At 40.2% G+C, this 20,508-nt stretch overlaps 2 protein-coding genes across 2 annotated transcripts; both read left to right on the top strand.

Annotated features, from left to right (window-relative positions):
• Nucleotides 1-455: 455 nt before the first annotated feature.
• On the top strand, nt 456-7,836 carry LOC309326940 (vomeronasal type-2 receptor 26-like; the record flags this gene model as incomplete). The annotated part of the gene is made up of 6 exons (XM_081835968.1): nt 456-598; nt 1,297-1,588; nt 1,923-2,825; nt 3,409-3,636; nt 6,111-6,237; nt 6,935-7,836. 6 exons carry the CDS (start codon nt 456-458, stop codon nt 7,834-7,836), a joined length of 2,595 nt encoding a protein of 864 aa, XP_081692094.1.
• A 5,819-nt stretch (nt 7,837-13,655) lies between these two features.
• Nucleotides 13,656-20,259, top strand: LOC309326941 (vomeronasal type-2 receptor 26-like; the record flags this gene model as incomplete). Its single annotated transcript, XM_081835969.1, has 5 exons — nt 13,656-13,817; nt 14,738-15,574; nt 16,981-17,202; nt 18,003-18,129; nt 19,364-20,259. The coding sequence occupies 5 exons, from the start codon at nt 13,656-13,658 to the stop codon at nt 20,257-20,259; spliced, it is 2,244 nt and encodes a 747-aa protein (XP_081692095.1).
• Between the last annotated feature and the right edge of the window lie 249 nt (nt 20,260-20,508).

Genomic DNA, 20,508 nt, shown 5'->3' on the forward strand with positions numbered 1-20,508 from the left:
AGGCGTTCTGCCTGAGAGCAGAATACTCTCAGGAGTTAATTGTGAACTCTATAATTATCTTAAATTATGGTGAGCCTGTTTCTTGCCAAAGATAACATGGGTTTTCAGTGACCACCATTACAATAAGTAATCAAAATAAAAAATGGATATAAAATGTTCTTGTGGCATTCAGGGCTTGGGGGGAAAAACTGTGTTGAAGCAGAACAGCTGCATTTTAAAGGTCATAATCATAAGCATCACCATTGACCAGCAGAGTCAGAAAAGACTGGGACTGGGTTGCTCTAAATGGGCTCATGTCATATAGTGATGAATTAGATTGGAACAGTGGATTTTGATTCAGTCTGAAAGGGTTCATCTGTACAGTTCCAATGCTGTTTTTGTTTCTGGCGCTACTGTGGTTGTGGTTGGTTCATCTTTCCTTTCATGAGTGCAAAGCACACTCCATTCCTTGCAGCATGAGTGATCCCGTCCAGATCCCACATGAGTATTACCAGCAAGGTGACCTCACCATTGGTGGCATCTCTTCTCAGTTCTTCTCCTTCTTTGACTTTATAGACTTCAAGCAACACCCCAATTTAATGTTTATTGGGGATCCTGTGTAAGGAACTTCTTTGCATGTTACTTATTAAATGTCTATAGGGCAGGGTAAAATAATATTATAGGTAGATAATGAAAATGATGACATTTGGTGAGATCTAATTATTTCAAAAGGTCTGCTCTGAGTATGACTAATTTTGAATATCACCCAGATTTTTGTTTTGCTGCCCATGTGAGTTGAGAGAATTTCAATATTGTCCACTTACCATAAATTTGCTGACATCCCTAGGCAAAAGAAAGGCGTCTATAAAGTATAGGATAGAAACACAGATTCTGTTATTTCAATCAGAAATTCTGGAGTTAGAAAACAGGTCTCTTATACTTAACCAGCATCACAGTCCCCTGTTTGTCTATGTAGTGATTTCATTTTCACATAGAAAATAATGCAATTATCCATAATATTTCTTTTCAAAACCCTAGAGTTTACAAGGTATTTACTCAAGAAGACACACATTGCTCTTTACTGCCCATAGAAGCAACCACGGTTGTTCTCTGTTTGCTTCCTTTCATCCAAGCAGCTCACAGTATTCAGGGATAATTAAAATCTCCCAGCTATTTCTAGTTCAGTGTCTTCACATTTTTGAAGCCGAGTGGGCATGATGTACTGGGTGTCAGGACAAAAGCAAGTGGACTGAACAAGTAGTTTATGAGGTCTAGAATATTAATGTAACATAGCTTACCGGTATGTTCTGATTGCAGTGTAGTGACAAAAAACTACCAGCATGTCCTGGCCTTGGTATTTGCAATGAAGGAGATCAATGAGAATCCCAGGATTTTGCCAAATGTTACATTGGGATTTCATATCTATGACAGCTACTTCAATGAAAAGTTGACATTTCAAACAACTCTGAACCTTCTTTTTAGCCAGAAAAGGACAATCCCCAACTACAAGTGTGGCACACAGAAGAATCTGATAGCAGTCATTGGGGGACTTGACTCTAAAACCACTCTTTACATGGCCACCAGCTTAAGCATCTACAAGATTCCTCAGGTAGCATATGCATGTGAGGCAGGTGGATTTTTACAGAAATTTCATAAAGAAAAAGTGCTTTAGAGAAAAGGTGAGATGCATCTGTTGTGCATTCTGATGAGCTAGAAACTGCAAGTGGAGAGAGTGGGGAATAGGAGCAACCATGCCTATGCTTGCTCAGTCCCTATGATGTAACATACGGAGTCAAGTGTGAGTACCCATCATATCATGTTTTGGAATAACATCAAGTAATGGTGATAAACCAGTTCTAAGATAAACTTCTTAATAAGTATTTCTGCATTATATTATCTCTCAAAGTACACTTAATTTCAGTAATGCATTTGCTTATGCTTAGATCTCTTATTACTTGTTTGGTCCTTCAAGTGCTGAAACCCACTTCCCGTTCCTATACCGAATTGTTCCAAATGAAGAGAATCAGTACCAAGGAATCGTTCACCTCCTTTTGCATTTCCAGTGGACATGGGTTGGGATTGTCATGCTGGAGGATGATAGAGGAGAGAATTTTCTGCAGATCTTGATGCCAATGCTTGCAGAGAGTGGCATCTGTACTGCATTCATTGACAGAATGCCATTGCTGACAGACTTCTCTGAAATAATTCCTGAGCATGAAAAGACAGTAAATAAACTACAACTTGTTAACAGCAACACAGTAAAAACACTTATTCTATTTGCAGAGACGCAGTTCTCATTGTTTTTTATGTTCTTGATGTACCAAGTAGAGACAGATGATAAGACAAATGTGACTATAGGCAAAGTGTGGATTATGACAGCCCAATGGGATTTCCCAGCCATAGAGTTTCACAAAAGATTTGACAGAGAAGTCTTCCAGGGAGCTCTGTCTTTTGCAGTTCACACCAATGTGGTGCAGGAATTCAACAGTTTCCTTCTGACAGTGAATCCTTACTCACAGCATGGCGACAATTTTATCAGAGACTTTTGGGAGCAGGCTTTCAGCTGTTTATTTATAGATTCATCTGTGGTTGGAGAGAGCACTGGCGCCTGCACTGGGAAGGAGAAGCTGGAGAGCCTTCCTGGGCCATTTTTTGAAATGAGCATGACTCCGCAAAGCTACAGTATATACAATGCTGTCTATGCCATAGCTCATGCTTTAGATGCCATGGACTCCTGGAATCAAGTGCACACAGCAGTGACAGCTGTTCGAAATCCACATCCATACCAGGTACAACTTCAGAATCCAAACGTCTCTACAGACATGAACATAATGTTTCTACTAACAGTATGTTCAACTATGTGAGAAGTAACCATTGTAGAGAATATTTTACACCTCTAGTGCAAATTTCACAGCTAGTTTTCTCTTCCTTAGAAATCTATCCACTTTCCTTCTTGTCAAGGAGTTCAATACTGTATCTACACCAATTTCTACCTAGCCAAACTTTTCTTAATTCTGGAGACTAGGGGTCATAGGCACCAACTCCTTAGGGATGAGGTGTTTTCAGCTCACTCAATAGTGTTTAGCAGAAGTCTTAGCACCCATTAATATTGGCCAGGTCATTTTGCATAGGCTTGCCCAGGAATTCCTCTGCAGCTTGTATTCCCTTCATATCCCAAATGATCAATATCCTATCATTTGTTATTTTCTAGGGCTTAGGGCAGTTCCCACACCAGTCTTATAAAATATGCTCCCTATATCCAGTCCAGTCCAGCAATCTGGCTGCAGCTTTTTGTACTAGTTAAAGTTTCTGAGCACTTTTCAAAATCAGCTTTATTGCATTTAGGTGGAAAGGAAAAATAGACCTTGGTGTCATCAGGACAGTGATGTTTTGTAAAGAAAAAAAGAGCTTTTATCTCTTTGATTATAGCTTCACCATTTCTTGAGGAGAATCTCATTTAACAACAGTGCTGGGGACCTGGTGTCTTTGAATGAGAAAGGTGAACTGGAAAGTGGACTTGATATTATAAATTGGGTTACTTTCCCTAACAAATCCTTTTCAAGGGTAAAAGTGGGAAGGATGGATCCATGGACCTTAACTGACAGAGAGTTCACAATCAATGAAGATGTCATCACATGGCACAGCATGTTTAATCAGGTAGATTTTGATTGGGATTGTGCATGTTGGATCTATGTACAAAAACATCAGTCATGGTGGTTCCAGTATGAATGCTAGATTATTTCTTTAGTTGATAGATCTTTGTCTTCAATGCAGTTGACAAATCTTTTTTAAACAGGTATTCCACATATTAAATCTCCAGATCTTAGAACAAAGAAAGCTCCTGCCTCAGAGTTCACCCTCACAGACAGAAAGCTACTCATATGGACACAATACTATAGCAAAATCTTCTAGGATTACTGGAGTTATGATACAGTGGAGGTTAACTGAGGTGGGAGGTTAACTGAGTCACTGGAGACAAGAAGGAAATTGTAAGAATACTCATTTTAATATGAGAATGTGATAGACAATCTGATTAGTCAATCAAAAGGGTCATGTGACTCAAATATATTGTAATTTTTTTTCCTCCTCTGCCAAGCTCAGGCTGACTCATCCAGCAACAGGTCTACTCTTGAATGGAGTTTGGATCTGGGAGCCCACTGCACCCAGTGGGGCTTGAGAATGGGAGCAGAGCTGCGACTAGGAGTAGGCAGCTCCCTTGTGGGCCAGAGCCAGGCTTCAATGAAGGCGTCTGTCATGGGGGTGCCTGGTCACACCCCCTCCAAAAAATGTGCCTGCCCCCACTGCCACGCCATGCCACGCCACTGGTTGAAGAGTTACAGTACAGTATGCCTTTGGATCCTGCTTGCAGGATTCTCATGGACACCTGGTTGGCCAGTGTGAGAACAAGATGTTGGATTTGATCCAGCAAGGTTCTTCTTCTGTTCCTATGCCCCAGTGTCATTGATTCTATTCACATTGATCCAGAGCAGTCCCCAACATACAGTTAGCAGAGTAAAATCTTAAACATGTTGCAGGATTCCTCAGAAATAGACCAGAGGCAATTAGCTTCCTCCAGCAGAACTTTACTACTACTGAAGGCAAATGAGCATAATGGTCACAAATGGTCTATACGCGACAACAGCGGCAAGAATTTTTTTTAATAAATTTTTAATTAATTTTTTCCTTTACAAATAAGTCCATACAACCATGTTTACAAATTTCCAATTTTTGAACTTCCACCAGCACCTCCATCAATCATCCATTTTTCCTATCTTCACGCATTTTCTATATATAATATAACAGCGGCAAGAATTTTGATTGCTAGCTATTGGAAAGAGGAAAGCATCCCAACAAAAACAGAATGGTTGGGGAAACTTTGCGAGTACCTGGAATTAGCAAAATTGACAGATATAATAAGGAGAAAATCCAAAACTATGGTTATGAAGCAATGGGAGTGCTTAAATGATTATTTACAAAACCAGGGCTCAACTACAAAAATCTGGTTGTGTGTAGAATAATCTTGTGCATAATATAAAAAATATAAAGTGAGACATTAAGGAAATCCAAAGGGAAAATATGAAGAATAGAGGCTCTGAAGAACAGATTATTAAAAACGCGTGAGGTAAACGGTGGAAATCTTTTTTTCTTTTCTTTTTTTTTCTCCCCCCCTTTTTCTGTTTTTTTCTTTTCTTTCAAAAGAAACAATTTATTTAAGGCAGATAAGGACAAGATGAAATTATACAACTGAATATAAATATAGATGGGAAATTGCTATGTATTGTGAGTACTTATCTACTTTTAAAAATTTTCACATATGATTTTTTCTTTTACTTCTTTATTCTTTCTTTGTTCCTTTTTTCTTTTTTCCGACATCTTCATTTCATTTCACTGTGTTATCATGAATAGCATTTTATAGAGGTATAAATAACTGTAACTATGAAAAGAGACAAAATATTGTTGTGAATATGTATGTATTTTAATTTGTGCTGAATAAATTTTTTTAAAAAATAATTTAAAAAGGTCACAAATCTGATATCTTCAGGACCGGCACAGTCCATAGGAAATCCAGTTATAGTAAAAAAACAAAACAAAATTAGCTTGAACTCACAATAACTCACAATAGATCTAAAACCTTAGCACTTAAACATACTATGTACAGAACACCACACCAGAAGGAAAGAGAGGCAGAAAGTGGAAACCAGGCTCCTCCTGGCCTATTATTATAGTCAGCATGACCTTGAGTGAAAGAGATAACCGAACCAGTTTAAACCAGCTGTTCAGCTTCTCTGAAGGAATAACCCAAATATCAGGAACCTTCTGCTTGTTTCTAGGCAGAATAGAAACTTGCTTGTAAGCTAGAAACTTCCAGCTTGCACCAGCTTGTATCACACAGAGAAGCTTCCAGAACCCTCTTGAATTAATTAGAATAGAAAACATCTTTACACATTAGATCAAGACTTTTTGCATCAAAAAAATGCAAACTGACACATAGAAAGTATGCAAACTGACACATAGAAATATGAAAATATTTTATATACAGAATGTTCCTTTTTTCTGATGCCATTAGTTTTTGTGGGAATAGCATTTACAAAGCATGGAGTAAACATTTCCTGCCTTGCATTTGTGGACAGATGCATCCCCGCTCTGTGTGTAATGACAACTGCCGTCCAGGTTCTGTTAGGAAAAAGAAGGAGGGGGAGCCATTCTGTTGCTATGATTGCGACACATGTCCCAAAGGAAAGATTTCTAAACAAACAGGTAGGTGTCTACCATCAGATTGACTCAGTTAAGTTTGTAGAGTAGAAAGTTTCCTATATGGTAATATTAACCATTGTGTTTAAAGATGGGACTATTATATGCATAAAAGAACATATTGTCATAAACTATTCAATTGGTGTGGAGATACCAGCGGATCAGAAAAAAACTTTTTGTGTATGCAACAACTGCTGCCAGGATACTGCTAGCCCAGAGATGGAAAGAAGATACAGTTCCAACCAAGAAAGAGTGGCAGATAAAACTAATAGACTATGCCGAAATGGCAAAACTCACAGGAAGAATTAGAAACAAGGAAGAGCTAACTTTTAATAAAGAATGGGGAAAGTATATAAGTTATTTGAAAAATTATTGTAAACAACTAAATTCATTAGTAGGATTGATGTAAAACTTGAAGTTTAAAAAATGAAATAAGAAATAATCAAGGATTAGTAAAAACTGGAATTATAAAGGAGATGCAGGAGGAATAGTTATAACATAAGCATCCACAAAGGGGAAGGGGGGGAGTCAACGGGATATGTGTTTTGCCTTGTTTTCTTTTTTCTTATTTGATGTTTGTAAAATTAGCAAAACTCTTTCTGTGGGATTGTGCAAATTGCTTTCCCATAATTCCAGCGAGGAAAGTCAGATTCATACGTATTTGTTTGGGAGATGGATAAATCACTGTTCCTTTCTGCTCCAGAAATGGACAATTGTATCAAATGTCCAGAAGATCAGTATCCAAATGGAGACCAAGATGGATGCCTTCCCAAGGTTTTGCATTTTCTGTCATATGATGATGCTTTAAGCATCAATTTAATATTCATGGCACTTGCATTTTCTGTCATCACTGCTTTGGTATTAGGGATATTCATTAAACACCACAACAGTCCCATTGTCAAAGCCAATAATCGGGGTCTAACCTACACTCTGCTTATTGCCCTCCTGCTGTGCTTCCTCTGCTCCTTGCTCTTCATTGGCCAGCCTCAAAAAATAACTTGCCTTCTACGACAAACTGTTTTCGGTCTCATCTTCACCATGGCTGTTTCTTCCGTGTTGGCAAAAACCATCACAGTGATTTTGGCATTCATGGCCACACGACCAGGATCCAGGATGAGGAACTGGGTGGGGAAAAGATTGGCAGCTTCAATTGTTTTCTCCTGCACTGCCATTCAAGGAGCTCTTTGCACTGTGTGGCTCCTTACTGCTCCTCCATTCCCACATTTGGACATGGACTCTTTGGCTAAAGAAATCGTGGTTGAATGTAATGAAGGGTCTGTCCCTATGTTTTATTCTGTGCTTGTATACCTGGGATTTCTAGCTCTTGTCAGCTTTCTTGTAGCTTTCCTTGCTAGGGCATTGCCCAGTACTTTTAATGAAGCCAAGTTCATCACTTTCAGCATGTTGGTGTTTTGCAGTGTGTGGGTCTCTTTTGTGCCAACTTACCTGAGCACAAAGGGAAAATACACGGTGGCTGTGGAGATCTTCTCTATCTTAGCCTCTAGTGCTGGTTTACTGGGTTGTATATTTGCCCCAAAATGTTATATAATTGCCCTGAGGCCTGAGCTAAACTGCAAGGAACATATAACAAGGAGAAATAACTAAGGATTCAAAACTTAGATAGTGTTCTTCACTGTTGTTGCCTTTATGATGTCATTTGATTGTTGGAAATAAAATGGTGAAAAAGAGATGAGCATACATTTGCTTCAAATAGTCAGAGATGGCCTCATGTATAATATTGGCAGACTGCCTTTGTGTGAGGTGGGACGCGGATGGCCCTGTGGGTAAAACCTCAGTGCCTAGGACTTGCCGATCGTATGGTCGGCGGTTCGAATCCCCGCGGCGGGGTGAGCTCCCGTCGTTCGGTCCCAGCTCCTGCCCACCTAGCAGTTCAAAAGCACTCTTAAGTGCAAGTAGATAAATACGTACCGCTTTATAGCAGGAAGGTAAACGGCGTTTCCGTGTGCTGTGCTGGTGCTGGCTTGCCAGCTGCAGCTTCGTCATGCTGGCCACGTGACCCGGAAGTGTCTTCGGACAGTGCCGGCTCACGGCCTCTAGAGCGAGATGAGCACGCAACCCTAGAGTCGGACACGACTGGCCCATACGGGCAGGGGTACCTTTACCTTTACCTTACCTTTGTGTGATGCCAGTTCTTTGTTTCATTGGTCCAATGAATGGTTCAATGACAACTTAAATTATTAAGAAATAGTGCCTGAGTTTGATTTATTCGTCATACCTCACAACTTCTTGCTTCGTGTGTCATGTCCATTAAGATTATAAGCTTGAAGACTACAACCATTTCACTACTGATTTTTGTAAAGTGCTCTGCAATCCATTTTGGCTAAACAGTGAGGTAAAAGTGATTTTTAATACATATAAAAATCCATTTGAATCAGAAGAATTGGTTTGTATCCATTGATTGTATCCACTGATTGGAAGAGACTCCTCAGCCTCACAACCAGGAATCTTTACTATCCTTTGCAGCGGTACAGAGCACTGAAGCTGGTATCTTTTGCTTGCAAGCTTGGTATCATCTTTTAATCTATAACCCCATTTCCATAAAAAATTTTGGGAAGTGAACCCAGATGTCCAACACCAAAGCTGATCATGTTACTGCAAGACCAACAAGCTAGACATGTTTACTGAATTCTTGGCTGCAGTACAAAAAATGTTGATTTCTGGAATGATATCTGCAACTCCTCATGGGTGCAACCTATGGGGATTGGGCCAATAACCCATCTAGTCCAGCAACACCAAATGCTTGTGGGAAGCATACATACAGGAACTGAGTGCAACAGCATTATCCCCAATTACAACATCAAGCTACTGCCTTGAGAAACATATAAATGGTGGTAAATCATAGCCCTTAAAGTTAGAAGCCATTCATAGCCATATATTTGAATTTGTCTATTCCTCTTTTAAAGCTATGCAAGTTGGTGGCTATCAAGATAGGAACAAAAATTGTGAGGGAGACAACTAGAAATGTAAAAAGATTAAAATAATTAAGAAGATAGGCCATCAAGAAAAGTTAAACGGTGTTTCAAAGCCTCTGTGCCTTATAACAGGCTGTTTACACTCAACTTCTTTGCTTACATTTCCATGACTTCTGTTAACAATGCATGGACCACAATCCAATAAGCAATTAGACCCACTTATATAAAATATCTAGGCAGTGAACAATATATACATGTACACAATTGCAATGTTTTGCATGAGAGCAGAGGAAATGCATTAATGATTCTAGCATTTCTGTTCCAAGCATGAGCTGACCAGTTACCGGGATAGGGAATCTCTGGTCTATTGGACTACATCTCTCATAATCCCTGACCATTGCCGATAGTGGCTGAGCAAGGCCAGGCCAAGACATTTCGGCACCTGAGGAATACCACAACATGGTGTTCCCTCTCTGACAAGAAGGAAGGGGTGAAGATCTACATCAGGAACAATGGAGGAATAAAGCTCTGTTCTCCCTTTGGATCCTGATGCCTGAGGCAGTTCCATGATAGAAACTTTATTGCATTCGCAACAATAGCAACAATAAAACATTGCAGTATACACAGAAAAAATGAAAATTAGTATAAAAACACAGTTTAGGGTCCTGAATCAACAGTCAGATAGTGGCCCTTATTCTGATTGCCCCTGCTAAGAACCTAGCAACCTTTGCTGTTATCTGCTCCTTTTGGTCTGACAGTAGAAAGGACACTGTGGCAGTGGTTGTGCACCCTGGGATGGTCAGTACGAGTGGGGTGGTCAGTACAAGTGGGGTGATTCGTTCCTCAGGTCTTTGTAGAGAGTGCAAGACAGGAGGGTGTGTGCCGCTGTTTTGGTGCTACCGTCTCCACAGGAGCAAAGGCGTTTCTCATGCGGGATCTTTTGGAATCGGCCCTAAAGTAAAGCAGATGGCAAAAGGTTCAGTCTTGTGAGTGTGAAAGCACGTCTGTATTTTGGGATAGCTAGTTTGTGCAGGTATGGAGCCAGAGAATCAAAATGGGAAGATGGAAAATGATCATACCATGAGCAGAATTTCCTTATAGTGTCCAGGTTGTTCTGATGCTCGATATCTTTTAGACATTGCACCAAGGGCCTTCTGGTGGTTCCCTCACTGTGAGAAGCCAAGTTACAGGGAACCAGGCAGAGGGCCTTCTCGGTAGTGGCGCCCTCCCTGTGGAACGCCCTCCCACCAGATGTCAAAGAGAACAACAACTACCAGACTTTTAGAAGACATCTGAAGGCAGCCCTGTTTAGGGAAGCTTTTAATGTTTGATGTATCACAGTATTTTAATCTTTTGGAAGCCGCCCAGAGTGGCTGGGGAAGCCCAGCCAGATGGGCGGGGTATAAATAATAAATTATTATTATTATTATTATTATTATTATTATTATTATTATTATTATTATTGACAAATTAGACTGTTTGCTTTGGTAAGGCCCATAGTGAGTAGGTGTTGTGTGGATAGGCCACAAGAGTGGAGTTTTTGGTAGACAGTTTTAAGCCAGGCACTTTTGTGGTAGTCTTGAAGTACTAGGGATAGTAGTGTATGGGATCTGTTCTCCCTATTGATCCTGATGCCTGAGGCAGTTGCCTCCCCTTGTTTGATAGGTTGGCTGGCCCTGTGGCTGGGGTTGATAGAATTTGGGGTTCCATAACATATGTAAGGGCCACAGGTTCCTTATCACTGCTCTATGGCTTCATTCCAAATCTTGTCTATTCTGGATGATTTTCCCTGCTCTTGATTCAATAGGGAAACAGATACGAGACACCACCCAGTAAACAAGTTTTCTTCAGCTATTCTGCTGCCCATGAGCAGAATGCCTTGGGGATGCAGCTGTGAACCTTGCAATTATCTCAAATTATGGTTATCTGCTTTCTTGCCCAAAGCAACATGGATTTTCAATGACTACTTGCAGAATCAAGATGAAAATACATATACTGTAAAATATGCTTGTTCCTTTCAGAGCTCTTGAGGACAGACAGTGAACATGAAAGGCAGCTGAAAGTTTTAGTGAAAGTATCACTGTTGACCAACAGTGTCAGGAGACAACTGATATTAGGATTTTGCTCAAGGGGGGGGAAAGGATTATCGGTTATGTTTGCAATGCTGTTTTTGTTGCTGTGGCTACTGATTTTGCGGTTGGTGTTTCACCCTCTGACTGAGTGCAGGACGCACCCAATTATTTGCAGGAGGAGTGATCCCTTCCAGATCCCACATGAGTATTATCATCCAGGTGACATTATCATTGGTGGTATTTCTTCACAGTTTTTCATATTTTTTGGCACCATAGAATTCAATCAACACCCCAATACAATGCTTATTCGGGATCCTGTGTAAGGAACTTCCTGTCTCTCATAAAATACTAACATACAGTTTATACTACTCCCATTGATATGGAGTGGGGAAAAAATATCAGCTCAGGTGCCATGTTCCCTTATGAAACATCTTCCCATGGGCTGTATTACAGTGATGGGTAGGGCCAAAGGGCACTGAGTCCATGGACTTTGCCAGAGCTAAAATTGGGTGGAACAGTAGAAATTATTCTTGCCTCTGTAGAGTAGGCTACCTTCCAGTCATGCAAATGTCAAGATGTTTCTACACACCCACTCCTCACACACATCCATCCATGTTCATGCAGCAAAAAATACAACATCCAGAGTCCAAGGACACATCCCATGAAGGCAAAAGCAGAGGGTGTTATCTAGGGAAGCCATATACACTTGTCAAAGAGGCGTTTTCAGAGTGGTATGACCAGTGTAGAAACACTGGGCACAGCACTTCAGGGCACACCAAAATAATACTGTAGAATGGAATATGAGTGGAGGCAGCTGGAGGGGAGAGGAATTTCAGCATTGTATAGTGTGCTGCTGAAATTTGAGAGCCAAAGTCTGCCACAGCTTGTCAGGTCTATCAATTCCTGCTGCCCAACAGTTATTTAAGGTTTACATAATATCCATTGAATTTTATCTTCAGTTATTCTCTATCTTTTGTAATGCATTCATCATCTTTCTGCTTTCCCCTGCCAATCACTGTAGTTTCTTCTTTATCCCATTTTTGCCTGTAGCCGGGGTGGCAAATAATGCAGCATTATTGTACTTTTGTTGTACAATCTCAATTTCTGGTATTTTTCATAAGTCCTTCCTTTGATTACCCCTTTCACTATGAATTGCATTCTCTATTTTAAAATGAACACATTGTGATTTAATTATAAATATCCACAGCTGGTGAGAGAGTATTTAGAATCTTGATTTCATGACTGAATGTTTTCGGCAGTGCTTTGAGAAGGTGCTGGTCAGGATGATGAAATTTATAACGTAACTATTTATCTACCACTATATTGTAGCCTGGCAAATTATGGGCAGTCCTGGAATTCAATATTCCACTGAGGCACAATGGGGTCTATTGTGTGCACAATGTAAATGTGAGTTACATTTTAATTAAGCAGCATCATGGTTCCCTGATTTCCTATAAAGTAATTTCATTTTTTCACAAACAAAATTATACAACTTTTCATTATGCAGGGCAGATTTTATTGAAGCACACACTAGCTGATGTTCTTTGCTGCCCCTAGAACCCACACTGTTCAAACATGTTTTCAATTTATATTCCTCTTAATGGTAAGTTTTCTGGTTAATTTTTTCTTAGTAAGAAAAATAAGTTGAAATAATCGTTGCAGCAAAGGTTCATAGTTTAAAGTAGATTTTGAGAGAGCATGACACCCATTCATAGATTATTTCAACAGCAGATATAACAATATTGGTTGAATGCAGAATCAATTGAAGTTTGTTTGGATACAAAATTCTCCCTTGCTTGCTTTATTATCAACAGAACTCCAGAAATATGAATAGTATAAAATGTTTAAGAACAGTATCAAACCATCTCCCCAGTGGCGTAGCATGGGTTGTCAGCACCCGGGGCAAGGCAAGTAATTTGCACCCCCTAACCCGTGGATTTGCGCCCCCTAACCCTAACCCCCAGATGTTGCGCCCGGTGTGGCAGGCCCCCCTGTACCCCCCACGCTACGCCACTGCATCTCCCTCTCTCTTTTCAAATTCAAAAAGTTTGCTTAAATTAATAAGAAGGCAAGCAGCTCACAGACATAAAAGAGCCATCCTCTTAAAGCGATCCCATCTATTTTTGTTTCAGTTATTTGTAGTTTGAAGTCATATACACATTGCTTTGGAAGATACATATGGCAGTACTGATGAAAAGGATGTCAGACCCAAAAACAGATGTCTTTGCAAGAACAGTTATTCATGAGGTCTAAAATATTGGTTTAATGTGGTATATATTTTTATTGCAGTGTAGTGACAAAAAACTTCCAGCATGTACTGTCCTTGGTATTTGCACTGAAGGAGATAAATGAGAATCCCAGGATCTTACCAAATGTTTCATTGGGATTTCACATCTATGACAGCTACTTCAATGCCAAGATGACGTATCAGACTACTCTGAATCTTCTCTTTAGCTTTAAATTGACTGTCCCTAACTATAAGTGTGACACACAGAAGAATCTGATAGCTGCCATTGGGGGACTTGACTCTGAAGTCTCTCAATACATGGCCACATTCTTAAATGCGTACAAGATTCCTCAGGTAGGATATGCATGTAAGACACTGCAGTTTTACAGATATGCTGCCCCTTGTCCATATAATGGGGGGAAATCTGCCATATTCGATGGAGTAGAAAGTCTCAAGGGACTTCCTCTAAAATGGAGGGTGACAGTGAGAATTCATGGAGCCCAGTGTTGGGTTGGTACTTAACTTTCTAAGGGCTGGACCCATCCCAGAAACCTCTGTGTTCAGCACAACATGCTGCCTGCCCACCCTGAGTACTGTGGGATTAGTCAGTCACTGTCTAACATTTATGGGTACTCCTTATTTGGCTTCTGAGTCTCTCCCCCCTTTATCTTTCTTTTTTGCTAATTCCACATTGCCTTGCAATTGGAATATTTGGAGCTGAGTGTTTATGATTTAGCTAAATGGCTTCTGATCTCACAATTGGCATTACATGTGGGCAGGATGAAAGTAAGCCTAGCTAAGCATACTGAGCTACTCCTCTGCAAGGCAATTTTTATCACATTTCTCTGGCTGCTAGCATGGGGAGGTGGTTGGTTTGGTCTGATGCTCTTGAGACCTTAAATGTTTGCCCAGTGGAATGGCAGATAGCAGGAGTGACATGCATAAATTATGTACCACACACTCACTGGTAATCACAGGACCATATCACTCAATTTAATTATGATGAACACCAAGCCAGGACACTCTTTCCTAGGTTGGGTGAAAGAGAATATTTCTCTTTCTTTCCCCATAAGTTCCCACATGTCGTTTCTTTGACAGTTCATGGTACTGCTGCATACCCTCAAACTAATGAATTATAATCTTTCACCACAGTTATGTCTCTTGAGCCTTCATTCTGAGGTTAATAGCAGAAAAATAGAGTTAAAATATGTCCACACTATATCTGAAAGCACACAATCACTAATATACTTTTATCTGTGTATACTGTTTCTCAGGTCTCTTATTATTTATTTGGTTCTTCTCTGGATGCTAAAATCCAATACCCTTTCATATACCGAGTGGTCCCCAATGAAGAAAATCAGTACACTGGAATTATCCAACTACTTTTGCATTTCCAGTGGACGTGGGCTGGGATTATCACACTGGCTGATGATAAAGGAGAGGATTTTGTGCAGATCTTGATGCCAAAGCTTTCCCATAATGGCATCTGCTTGGCTTTCACAGACAGAATGCCACCATTGACAGATGTCTCTGAATTACTTGATGGCTACCAAGAGGCATGGGAGACGACCAGCCTTGACAAAGACAGGAAAGCAAAGGCAGTTATTGTATATGCAGAAACATTGTCTATGGTGGGTTTAATATTCTTGCTGTACCAAGTAGAAAGTGAAGATATGTCTGGGGCATCTCTAGGCAGAGTGTGGATTATGACCGCTGCATGGGACTTCCCAGCATTACAGTATCAAAGGGACTGGAATATAACACTCTTCCAAGGAGCTTTGTCCTTTGCAGTGCACTCTACTGAGGTCTGGGAATTTTACAATTTCCTTCACATCTTTAAACCATGCAGTGGGGACAATTTCATAAGAGACTTCTGGGAACAAGCATTTCACTGTGTATTGTTAGATTCCCCTGGAGAGAACGATGGGGCCTGCACTGGGAAGGAAAGGTTGGAGAGCCTTGCTACACCAGTTTTTGAAATGAGCATGACCCCCCAAAGCTACAGTGTATACAATGCTGCCTATGTCATAGCACATGCTTTGCATGCCATGTACTCACTGAACTCCAAGCACAGAGCTGTGACAATACTTCCAAATGTGCGGCCGTGGCAGGTACTAACTCGTTGCCAAGGCAACTCTACAGATATGATTAGAAAATGCAGAATACTATTATGTTCAACTAATCTGACAACTGACAAAATGCCTTATAGGGTTGTACCCAACTAAGTTCAACTCAGAAAAGAGCCATTGAAATAAGTGGACTTAAGTTAGTCCTATTAATTTCCATGGATCTACTCTGTGTTGGATAAACATTGGATACAACCCATAATATTGCAAGTGAAATTTCTCAGTTTCTTTTTTCATGAAATACATATAGCACAGGATACATTCCCCTTCTTCTCAGGCAGTTGGGATAGTAAGTCCTGACTAAAGGCAATCAAGGGAAGAGAATGAGATTTTTGTGTTCTATAAATAATGCAGGAGCAGGAGGGAGGGAAAGCACAATTAAATACTTGCCTCTGGAATTTATGGATTGCCAACATCAAGCATTATGTCTGTACCAGATCCAGATGAGTGAAAACGGGCAAGAGAGATTGTTTGAAAATGAACAAATAAACATTTATTCTGAAATATTAGAGAAGTGAGAAATCTCCTTTCTGCTAGTAGCTTGCCAAAACAAAAAAGAAAAGGAAGGAAGGAAGGGAACATGTCTTCATCCTCAATGCTATAGAATAGCACACATGCTTGAAAAAATGCAATGTCTCAAATTGACAACAGATTTGAATATGGAGGAAATGAGTGATTAGAGTTACACACATATACTGAGTGCTCAAATTTATTTATTTATTTAGTCCATTTTTATCTTGCCTTTCTTCCCTCATGGAACAAATGGAAAATTTCATTACATAGGTTTACACTCCAACTAAACCCAGGCCTGATTAACTTCAGCAATGTTGCTGCATCTTGGGCCCTTAGACCATGGCCTTGGTAACCTTGGTGACCAGATGGTTTTTAGGACCCAGTTCATTTAGCAGCTTGTATTGTTTGGGCCAAGATTATCTCAATGGCCCCCTACTACCTATTAATTCAGATCATCATTGTAACTACCCTCCATACCCTCCCCCAATCTGAAATGCAGTGGGAGGATAAACAAAGTAGGGCCTTCTAAGTTGTCTTGGTGAAGTCCTTTTTGATGTGGACCTGTTGCTGATGAGTTTTAGAGTACAACTTTTACACATAATTTAAGAAAACTGCAAATTAGTTATAGTCATTGATAACTCTCTTATTTTATTGCTACTGTTCTGGATTGATTTCTTTTTTACGGTTTTTATTGTGTAATTATGTCTTAATTAGTCTTCTTTATTTCACTGTTCAGTTGCCTTGTAGGTCCTGGTGAGACAGGTTATCAATATTCTATATTCTATGGATAATAAAGAAAGTTGGATGCAGAACAAAAATATTTATATTGTTTCCCATTCTATAACTTTTTAAAGCTGCTTTTACCTCTTTGATTGTAGCTCCATCCTTTCTTGAGGAGAATCTCTTTCAACAACAGTGCTGGGGACCAAGTGTCATTGGATGAGAAAGGTGAATTAGAAAGTGGATTTGATGTTATAAACTGGGTAACTTTCCAAAATAGATCTTTCTCAAGGGTGAAAGTAGGAAGGCTGGATCCATGGGCAGGCAGAGGGCTGACCGTTCATGATGAGATGATCACATGGCATAGCATGTTTAACCAGGTAGAGTCTGAATTTTAGTTCTAAGTACAAAATATTAATGTTGAGTACAATATTCACTACTCATCAAGTTATCACACATCTCATTGTACTTTCATACATCCATTTTTAAATAAAAAAATCTGAGCATAAGCAAATATACTGCAAGCAAAAAAGAAAACAACCCCCTTGTTTTTTTTAAAACCCTCATTTTGCTGAATGTTTCTTTTTCATGAAATGAAAGAATAAATTCAGTGAGACAAAACTATGTATTTCACTAGCAGTATGCATTCCATTATTGTTCCACAAAGAGATCTAGAGATGACTCAAAGAAAGCAGGTATTGCGAAACTTATGTGAAATAGAGACCATAAATGGATAGGCTATGTCTTTTATTGAGTTCAAAGCCAACTTCCAGGCTCATTCATCTTGTACATCCATAAACTCGCCATCCACCCAATCACTCCACACAGTCACCAAACTGCTATAACAAATCACCCCTTCTGCTCTACCAAAAATGTACTGTAACACCAGAAAACGAAGCTGTTCACTAACAGAACTGTATAAGGTATCAAAACAAATTGCCACCCATCATACAGATGTACTGTCCCCAAAATCAATCTGGCTTTCAACTAGTTGTACAGAACTAAGGCAAAAAGCATTTCTAACAAAAGTCAATTTTGGGAGTAATTGTTATAGCTCACAGAAAGGATCAACATGTACTGCATACAAAATTATCTCTCTGATGGAATTATTTTCTGTGTGAATCACTCATTGAGATAAGCATGCACTAAGTATGTTTTCCTCCTTTCTGTTTATGGACAGAAGGCCCCCTCTTCAGTGTGTAATGACAAGTGCCATCCAGGCTATGTTAGCAAAAAGAAGGAAGGGGAGCCATTCTGTTGCTACGATTGTGACCCATGTCCAGAAGGGAGGATTTCTAATAAAAAAGGTAGGTGTCTACCATATTGTAGCAGTGGTTCCCGTGCTGTGGGCAGTAGACCCCTTGCTTGAATCAAGCGTCCAGTATCTGTTCCTATATCCAGAACTATTTACGGTGGCTTTCATGTGGCCCATTTGCCAAAAAGCAAGGCAGCCTCCTCTGGCTTTCTGCCTGGGCTGGGGTGGACTAACTGTGCTTCAACTTGAATTTGCATCCCATAACTCCTGAGAGGAGGCTCCTCCAGTACTGAGTCACTAAAGGGCACCCACAGCTGCTCATTCTGTATTGTGGTAGCTGAGAAGCCAACTTGTGAGCCACCTCAGAGCTTCCACTGACCATGCCCACTGATTCTGGGGAGGAGGTGGAGGGTTCCCAGTGGCAGCAGGAGCACAAGAGTGCTCCTCCTGAAGGCTCGCTCAGAAGGCTATCCAGGCAAACATCCAAGAAGTTCACTCAGATGGCTGTCCAGGCAAACACTCAAGAAGTGCCTATCTAAGCAACAAGCCTGGGGAAAGCCTGCTAGAGTGTCAGTTCCCTTCATACACAGTTATGTCCACTGTCACTCTCTTGCACTCTCTACTGATACGAAATTGTGATCAGCATTTTCACTTCCCACTCTGTGGTGTCTCCACCATTGCCCAGGTAGGGGAAACCTCAGCAAGCATCAACAGCTTCCCCCTCCAGCAGAGGACCTCTGCATTTGATGGTTGCTTGACAAACAAGAGCCTGACAGGACAGGGACAATTTACACGGGTGAAAAATTTTACCTGTGGGTGGGTGTGAACTGGTAGCCCACAGTGGTAATGTCTCCTACATATGTTGATACAAAATGAAGCCCCATTTCATTTCAATAAGAAAAGGCTCTGATTCTGGATCAGGCCCAATGCTCAGATGCTGTTTTAAAATCACCTCTGGCTGTGAGGAAAATGGGGTCCATGAAAAAAAATCTGGTTAAAAAGGAGTCCTCCTATTTATAAAGACTGGGAACTACTAAATTGGAGCATTCTTTTCTTATTCTCATTTCTTGTATCACTTATGTCAAGACTAGAAAATTCATAATGTAGGAATTTTATTTTTTGTACTTTAAGGAAAGGAATCTTAGAGGCCTATAAACTCACATTGTAATGAGCTAGGTGATTCTGAATGTTCCTTTGCCAGGATTACTGAGTGTCCAAAGAGGCCATTTTGTACATGTTTCCTTGATTGAGGTGTTGTTATATTTTTTTTATCCTTTCTGAAATAGACAAATGTATAAAATGCCCAGAAGATGAGTATCCAAATGGAGACCAAGATGGATGTCTACCAAAGAGTTTAAACTTTCTGTCTTATGATGAAATGTTGAGTATCACTTTAGCTTTTATGACATTTGCATTTTCTGTGACCACAGCTTTCATGCTAAAAATATTCATTAAATACCAGAAAACTCCCATTGTCAAAGCCAACAATCGTGGCCTCACGTTTACTCTGCTCATCGCCCTCTTGCTTTGCTTCCTCTGCTCTTTGCTGTTCTTTGGAAGACCTCAGACAGTGACCTGCCTCCTAAGGCAAACAGCTTTTGGCATCGTCTTCACTGTGGCTGTTTCTGCTGTGTTGGCAAAAACCATCACTGTGATTTTGGCATTCATGGCCACACGACCGGGATCCAGGATGAGGAACTGGGTGGGGAAAAGACTGGCAGCTTCTATTGTTTTCTCCTGTTCCCTCATTCAAGGAGCTCTTTGTACTGTGTGGCTCCTTACTGCTCCTCCATTCCCAAATTTGGACATGAATACTTTCGCTAAAGAGATCGTGGTTGAATGTAATGAAGGGTCTGTCCCTATGTTTTATTCTGTTCTTGGGTACCTGGGATTTCTGGCTCTTGTCAGCTTTGTTGTGGCTTTTCTTGCTAGGGCATTGCCCAGTACTTTTAATGAAGCCAAGTTCATCACTTTCAGCATGTTGGTGTTTTGCAGTGTGTGGGTCTCTTTTGTGCCAACTTACCTGAGCACAAAGGGAAAATACACGGTGGCTGTGGAGATCTTCTCCATCTTAGCCTCTAGTGCTGGATTGTTGGGCTGTATCTTTGCTCCTAAATGCTATATAATTTTACTGAGGCCTGAGCTGAACAACAAGGAGCACTTAACAAGGAGAAATAAGTAGCAGTTAGAAACTTGGGTGTGGTTATCCAGTGCACTTTTATTTTAAATATGAGCTGCTTAATGGAAATAAGGTAGCCTAAGTCACATGTCTTTATTTGTCAGGACATCTAATTGGATGGACATGGATTTCATGCACAAGATCGCTTCTTTGTTTCTGTTTTAAGCAGTATAGCACTGCTTAAAAAATGGTTTTGCTCCTATGTCAGATGTGAGAACAATATGCAATAGTTCTTTTACTTATTTTTTTTTA

This window comes from Podarcis erhardii (genome assembly GCF_964252035.2).
Source record: "Podarcis erhardii genome assembly, chromosome: 13".
Taxonomy (NCBI): Eukaryota; Metazoa; Chordata; class Lepidosauria; order Squamata; family Lacertidae; genus Podarcis; species Podarcis erhardii.